Raw genomic sequence first — 8,624 nt, forward strand, 5'->3', positions numbered from 1 at the left:
TATCTCTCTATCCCTCTCTTCAATGTTCTAGTCTTCTGACCTCTCAGAGCTTCCCACATGTCCAAATCACAGATTCACCCACATTCACACAATGATGACGCAGCATCTGCAGCGGTTGGGATCCTGCTCAAGGACACTTCAGCAGCCTCAAGATGAGCAGACCAGGGACCTTCTTATGTACAGGACTCATACACATAGAAACAGGGCCGTGCTCCAGATATGTGTGAAACAGATGAGCAGCAACATTACAAACTCAGTTCCTCAACAGGAACTTTTTGAAAAAGTCAAATTAACAGTCTCCCTCGTAAAGGATTAACCTTTTATCCAATCTCTAATATATATATATAAAAAAAATACCATGAACTGACAAATCTAAGGTCGACCTTACTTTCTACATTTCCGTTTATATATATTTATTTTCAATGGAACGCGGTGATAAATCTGCACATACGAGAACCCCAAGGTTCCTCAGAGGCAGCGCCGTTGTTAAACTGTCCAATAAAACGTGTATTTATTGTGTCTGTGGAGATTCTCACTGGTCCAGGTCACGGTTAGCCAGGAAAAGTTGAATCAAGGTCGGACGCACTCTCAGAAGCTTGAAGGTGTTTTTCACTCCTCGTCCATCGGGCGTCTGCCGCTCAAACTTTAAAATTCAGACAAACTGGAAAAAGTAAATATCGTATTTGGACATATTTCAAAATGAAACGGACAAAGAGCCAGTGGTAAAGAACCAAAGAGCTTCAGAGAAGAGACTTTTATCCCCTGAATGATGATGCACTTTTGCACAACTCTGTAACTCTTAATTTCATTTTGCACGTATTTCATATTGCAGATTTATTATATTAAGCTATTTTTATCACCTCGTGAGGTAGGAGGTTATGTTTTTCGCCCCTCTCCGTTTCTTTATTGGTTTGATTGTGTGTTTATCTGCAAGATTACACAAAAACAACTGCACAGATTCCAATAAAACTTGAATGATAAGACGTGGGTCGTCTTGCTCAAGGACACGTGGACTGGAAGGGGCTAAGGGATTGACCCACCCACCTTCTGGTGGGTGTATGACCCGCTCTCCCCCCTGGTCCACAGCTCTGTTTGTCTGCTGTCAGAGCCTGCGTCAGTTGTGCATTGTGCGTTTCCTCGCCGATTTACACCTCATTATCCCCATGAAGCGGATTCTGATTTCTTATAGGATTTTAATAACACCTCAGCTGTGCAGTATTCCGTGGAACCATAAGGAAACTCACACTGTGCCTCCTCCTGCTGCCTGATATATGGTTTTTATATTTAGAGTGGTGGGCACCCAGGTGTACTCCAAAGCTTCGAAGTAAGTACACCCGTGTGTACATCCTGCACACACACAGACAAACACACACACACACACACACACACGCAGAGCATCTGTCATGGAGGTAAACTGTTCCGCTCTGCCTGACAGAAGGACTCTGCCACACTTTCTGCCTTCCGTGTGTGTCTGAAGCTCTGCCAGTGTGCCGCTCTGTGAATGGCAGATCCTCGTGGCAGCCGCAGAGTGACGGGTAGATTAAACCGCCTCTTCCTCCTCCTGACAGCGACCCTCATCATCGTTCAGTCCCTCTGACCGACGAGCGCTCTTCTCCTCGGCGATGCAGGCGACATGTTCCTCAGCCGACTCTAGTCTGCTCCACCTCCTCCGTCTGTGTCTTCCAGAAGGACAAAGATGGTGCTGCTGCTCTAATTAAACACAATAGCAAGTTCTCCTTCTCCACTGGCTCCAGTATTTCAGAGAGGAGTAGTTTTGTGTATTTGATGTGTTGTGCAGCACGGTGCATGTCTTCATCACAGAGATCAAATGAGACCCATCATGAAAATCCCTCGGCCCTCAGTTCAAATTACAGGATAACATCACAGCTCTTTGCAAGTTCATGTCAGTAGTTGAAGTTCCTGCTGCGCTGGAGGATCGGTGCATGGTGGGGGGGGGGGGGGGTTATGTCCTCTCCTAACTTTACAAGTTGTGCAAAACTCGACATGAAGCTTGATTATGATGGTGTGTAGTCTCCGGCTGAGATTAGTTATCTCCTTCAGAGGAGTCAGCTTTTCTGATCTTCTCTCTCCGACTGTGTTAAAAACAAAGTCCACACAGAGATAATAAGTAATGAGGAGAAAGTTTTTTATTTCATCTTCATTCAAACACGCTCGGTTCTGCATCACGCTGCACAGAGAAGAAAACGTGTCTCTGGATTCAAAGAACAAAATCTGTTTGTTTCAAATCAAACAAACAAACTCAAGTTTTTCTGATCCACCGAAGCAGAACAGGGAGGTGATCCGCTGAAGTCCTGGAGTTCAGGCGGATGATCCCAAAAACAGGAACCACTAAATCAAAGAGAACAGAAGAGAGGTGGGGGTTCGCTGACACGTGTCCTGTGGGGGATCGAGACTCCTGGATGAAAGTGAGATAAATAAATAAACTTTGTTTGTTTGAATTTTCATGAAGATGGAGGCAGAGGAGTACACCGTCTTCATCAAGGAAATTCGAGCCGAGACTAGCTGACTAAGAATGAGTTAATTATTAATTGCTACTCAATAGCAAAAGTAACTGGTTATATTACTTCTCCTGTACACAACTGTCACATCTGTATAATATGTTATTCTATTGAACGCTTCTCAGAAACTAAATCATTCTGGTTTTGCTGCATATTTCACACCCAGAACCCAGAAGTCCGATTTTGAATTGTAATTACCCAAGTTTGGATTATTCATTTAAAGGAGCCATGTTCTCCTCATATTTGGGTTCATTATTTTATTACTTGAAGAATATTTAAAAGCTTTAAAGTTCAGAAAACACATCTCATTCCTCAAACTGTCCATCGCTGCAGCTCCTCTCCTCAGCCTCTGTCTGAAACACTTGGTTTTAGCATCTGTGTCTTTCAAATATAGATGAAATTAATAGAACAGCTAATCCTCATAACCACCATGAAATAAATAAAAACAAATACAGGTTAATGAATCAGAATCAAGAATTAAAAGCAACTTTGTACAAATGTGTTTTAAAATGGCCGGTTCACACCAAGTGCATTAGAGAAAACTACTAAAATATCTTTATTCTCTAGCTGTGTGTGTGCGTGCTTGTGAGTGTGTGTGTGCTTGTGTGTGTGTGTGTGTGTGTGTGTGTGTGTGTGTGTGTAAGCTGCTAAAAGTAACGCTCCACCTCAATTATCCTCTTGGTGTGTGATCGCCGGGTGAGATTAACTTTTTGGTTTCTATAAAAATAGAATGAGAGTGAGAGAGAGGTCAGAGAAGTGTGTGTGTGTGTGTGTGTGTGGGGGGGGGGGGGTGCAGATTGTAGGTGTTTGTGTGCGTGCGAAGGAGACGAGTTGTGCGTCCGGAGGGTGATGACGTTTGGAAAGAAGAAGCATTTTTTAGTTTTAGCTCTTGCACATGAATTAGTGAGTTGTGCTCGTACATTAGCGTCAGTCGAAGTTAGAGGCTGTTGTTGATACAAGTCATTTACATGGAGGAGCAATGAGAGGAGCAGTGGGAGGAGCAGTGGGAGGAGCAGCTGGTCCCTGTACGACTGAATTCATATTAATATCATCTGCAGTTGTTTTCACATTGCGCCTCTGGACATTTATATATATACATATGTACCAGTTATGATTCTACTGCATATTGGTGTTTCAGGAATCCTGCTCGGCTCTGGATGGACCGACCACTGTTTAACTAATGTTGTGGAAAATACACTGCGCTGTGGACAGTTGATCTAAAACCACCTCACAGTTCTGTCTTGTTTTTTATATGCACATGAAAGAAACAAAAGTTATATCCATGATCTTAACTTGAAAGTGCATCTGCTCCTCCCGGTAAAGATCGATATGGACATTTGGAAAAGCTTTTTAGCCTGCATGTGACAGACAGGGGCAATATGGTCACATACTGTACATCCAATATAAACAGTACATTACGTTAACACAAGTTTATAACACGCAGACAAATAAACACAACAAGGCCGTCACACAAAGTCACGCACACACACACACACACACACAAAATCTGGGTTGATTAGAGTCTAGAAAAGAGGCATTTGTAGAAGAAGCTATTTCCCTAAATCTCTGCTCAATATAGAACATGATGCAGATATAGGTACACGTGCATGCACACACACACACACACACACACACACACACACACACACACACACGCACACATGAAAATAATATGAAGACTCTTCTCTCCTTCTGCCTCACAGCATCCAAAACATCCGAATGCACAGTCTCTCTCTCCCAAACACACAAATACGCACAAAGGGATGAGCCAGGGCAAACACACACGTACACACACACACACACACACACACACACACACACACACACACACACACACAAGTGCAGAGAGAGTCCTATCCAACCTTATTTTTAGCTGATCCCCACCTACCCACCACCAGCAGCCCTGACCTACATCACAGCATGAATAAAGCAACAGAGACACGAAGAGAGTGAACTCGGAGGGGAGTGTCGGGGGGGCGGGAGAAAGGAGGAAAGGAAGGAGGGAAGGATGGAAGGAGGGAGGAAGAGACGCACACAAATCCAGAAAAATATATTCCCCCCTGTGCAAAATGACAGTTCCAGTTCTGTCAGCAGACCTCACGTGCTACGACCGTCCCAGAGGAGGCTGCAGAGGGCGAACACATAAACACACACACACACACACACACACACACACCACACACACACACACACTTACTTCCAGACACACACTTACAGGGCGTTGCAGGACCTTGTGACCAGCAGAGATCACCTCCCCTCGTCACGCCTGCAGCCTTGACAGCAGATGCTTTTCCCAGCTGTGGTAAACCCGAGCTGACGGAGGATGTTGAGTTCTCTCCACTTTGAATTATTTTTTTTTTCTTAATAATCACATGAGCAGCTCTCGGGTGTGGTAGTGCTGCTTCGGGGACCAGATGAATGTTAGATTCTGTTTCCAGCCCTGAAGCTCTGTGTTAAGTCACTTGTGTGTGTTTTTGATGTAGCAGATCAATGGCTGCTCTGCTGAAGGCCGGCGAGGCTTTGTGCGTCTGAACACACAATCCATCGCTCTTTGATTGTGCAATTCAACGCTCCTACTGTACACTCGCCGAGGATGAAATTTGCAAAGGAAAGAAACTACCTCTGGGTGTTGCATGTGTAAGTCAATTACACACTTCATACAGATTCATTCTGCTGTAAGGGGGGGGGGGGGGGGGGGAGTGTGAGAGCTGAGAACCTCAAAGCTGGACTGGATTTATCCGAGGAGAGGAGATGGAAACGCTCTGCTCATCCTCTCACTCCGTTAAGTGCAGCGTGCCCGGTCCCTCATGTGGTGGAAAGGCCTGTTAGCCTCAGGGAGCCGGCTCTCTGCTGGTCTCATCCACATAAACATGACACACACACAGACACACACAGACCCACACACACAAACTCAGAGATCCAGGCTCTCCTGCGTAACACCTCCCATGTGTGTTTCTGATCCCATCCGGCTAACGCCTCCCTCAGCTCATTGTGTTAATGCTCATATAGAACTTCTTTCAAGCTACATTAGGAAGACATTAATTCACTTTTTATATCTTTTATCTATTATATATTTTAGGTGGATATGTTTATGTCTAAATAAATGTTAATTTGTATAAATATTAGAAAAAGGGAGTAAATAAGAAGTAAATAGTGAGTAAATATACAGTATATTGTTTCTTTTTATTGCTTTTCTTATGTGTGTTGTATTTGTTGTGGTTAAAGTTTTGCTTTTTTGCTCGTGGGATTGATTTCATGTTTTGGGGAACACATTTTTGGATGGACATCTATAAATACCTCCAAGGATGAGGTTGTTGTTTGTATAACACCAGTGGTAGTTATCAAGAAGAGACTATTTACTATTAGCCTTTGTTTGTCTGTCTGTCACCAGGTTTACTCCAAAACTCTGATTCCCATGAAATGTTGTGGAGGGTTGGGATGTGACCCAATGCTCAGTATGTTGAATCCAGGAATTCTCTGTCCAATCAATCAATCAATAAATCCAATTTGATTTGTGTAGTGCATATTCACAAATGTGTAAAGTCTCTGTTAACATGATCAGAGCCCTGCTGTTGTGATGTGAACAGAGCGTCAGTGTAGAGTGGGTTCAATGAGCCTCGTCCTCCTGCTCCGTCAGTCGCCCGTGTGTCTGTGCTGAAGAGTCACCGAGTCACTGACCCGTTGTCTCTGCTCTGCTGCTCCTCAGATATCGATGAGTGTGCGACGCAGATGCATTACTGCCAGTCCAACACGGTGTGTGTGAACCTGCCCGGCGGCCATCGCTGTGACTGTCTGCCAGGCTTCATCCGAGTGGACGAGTACTCCTGCACCGGTACGTGAATCATCAGGGTCTACTACACAACTGTCACACACACACACACACACACACAGGAAGGACACACTCTGAATTCTCACCTCAACACATGTACTAGGAGGGAAGGTTGTTTAGATAAGGACGTGTTAAGATCTCCAGATGAATTCACTCTGATGATTTGTGTATTTGGAGGAATGTGTCACTGCGCTGCCTTGTTCATAAAACTCTGGAGAATTCCTGAAACTATTGGTTCTGGACTAACTCTGGACTTTTCCTTTCACTCACTCTCAAAGTCAATCGTTACTATCAAACATGATTGACGATTCAATATTTGGGAGATTTCCAATTCGCTCTGTGACTTTAAGATTATTGCCCAGTTCACCAGTTCACCACTTGTCCCTGCCTCCTTTCTCTATGTGATGGAGGGGTAGTGGCCATGTAGCCCTTCAAACACCCCTTCAACAGTAGTGTATTCAGGACCCCCCCCCCCCCCCCCCAAAAAAAAAACAAAAACAAAACAAAATGGTAGACGGAAGTTCCTAAATGTTCTCCGGCTGCTGCTGCTTAAATGCTCATAAATGTAAATCTGCCAGAGGACATAGATCCAGTGGGAAATCTTATTTTTGATCCCGTAGCAAATTACCATTTGATTGAATCGCTTCAGGGAAAATCAATAATCACGTCGTAAAAACAGGAAAGTAAACATTCTGAGTGAGAGTAACGTGTGACGATCGTTTACCAGATATCAGATCAGACTTGAGTCGAGATTTTCCTGCTTCATTGAGGAGGTTAAAACGAGATAAGACGGATGAATGGATGAATGAGCAGATCATTCCTTACGTTCTCTGTGTGCAGCGATTCCTAAATGTGCCGGAAGACGCAGACCTCCAATCAGCCGCTGCCCTCGTGGCTCCGACGCACAGACTCTGTCCGTCTTTTGAAAAGATTCAGAGAGTCAGTGTGCGGCCGAACAAGAGCGAGTGATTGCAGCCATTCAGCTTCTTGTTAATATTATCTCTGTTATAAGTATATCCTGATGAAGAGGATCCTGTTTCCTCTCCGAGCTGAACACACAGAATCTGATCAAACCTTTTCCACCGACGTCTTACAACCTGCTGCTCATTTCATGTCCTCGTTCATCTGTGTGGACGTGAAGCTGTTTCTCAACCTGCGATTCAGTGACACCTGTTTTGGCGAAGCTGGAGTTTTTCTCTCTCTCTGTAAAGATTAAGATTAAGATCCATTTATTAGTCCCACACACATGCACAGACATGCAAAGGCACACTCATGCAGGTAGGGAAATTTAACTTCTGCTTCTGACCCATCTGGTGCAGGACACACAGAGCAGTGAGCGACCATGTACGGCGCTCGGGGAGCAGATGTTGGGGGAGTAAGGTGCCTTGCTCAGGGGCACAAGACAGGGTAGGGAGACTCTTGGATTTTTGGACAGATCAATCCAGGTTCGTCTGTTGTTGTCTCTCCGTGGAGTCGAACCAGAGACGAACCAGAGACCTTTTCTGCCCATAGTCCAAGTTTCTACCACTAGACCACCGCCTCTCTGGGGTTAAAGGCAGCATGTTCTCTCAAGGGGGGGGGGGGGTGCTTGGTTTCTGCGGAGTGGAAGTGTTCTTTAATTAGCTCGGAGTTGGCAGCCACTCAGGGACGGGGATCCGTGGACAATCAATCTCTCCTGCAGCTTGTAAACTGTCCTGGCTGCCGACTGGAAGCCCGAGGAGCGCTCTCCTCATCTGCCGGGAGAGATAAATCCTCCCTGCGTCTCCGCTCCTCCTCGCCTCGCGCCTCCTTCACCTCCTTCAGCTCCATCCCGCCGCTCGCCGGGCTCCCGCCGCTCGAATGCTAAACCGGCGTTAGCGTTCACGCCGCGCGGAGGCGACTGCTCATATTTCACCACGTTAACATGATTGCCCATTAGCTCCTGTAATTGCCGAGTCTGTATTGTTATTCTTCATTGTGTCTGCGGATCGGGGAAAGGCTTTTTTTTTTTCTTTTTTTTTTTTACGGTAATTGCATTGTTGTCTCTGCGTTAAATGGAAACACACGCAGACGCCGCGGAAAAAATGTGTATACAAAGAAATGTGCGTGATCTTTGAGGAGTCGATCAAGCAGGCGGCTGAGGGAACGCTTGTTCAGGGGGGCAGGCGCCTGTTGGGGGGGGGGGGGGGATAAATGGCACATTAATCGTCCGTGTGGAGTGTCACAGTGTCAGATATTGACTTTCCTGACACACACGCACATATACGACGACAACACTGGCTCCTCAAACGTGACAA

General features: G+C 45.4%; 1 protein-coding gene across 2 annotated transcripts in view; it reads left to right on the top strand.

The window, feature by feature from the left end:
* LOC133957167 (protein kinase C-binding protein NELL1-like) overlaps positions 1–8,624 on the top strand; it is a 198,575-nt gene that overhangs the window by 132,896 nt on the left and 57,055 nt on the right. For both annotated transcript variants that reach the window (XM_062392661.1, XM_062392738.1), the window contains exon 13: positions 6,226–6,351. In XM_062392661.1, coding sequence (XP_062248645.1) covers positions 6,226–6,351 — 126 coding nt within the window. The remainder of the gene's footprint in view (positions 1–6,225; positions 6,352–8,624) is intronic.

Source organism: Platichthys flesus, chromosome 1, assembly GCF_949316205.1.
Source record: "Platichthys flesus chromosome 1, fPlaFle2.1, whole genome shotgun sequence".
In the NCBI taxonomy this organism is placed as follows: Eukaryota; Metazoa; Chordata; class Actinopteri; order Pleuronectiformes; family Pleuronectidae; genus Platichthys; species Platichthys flesus.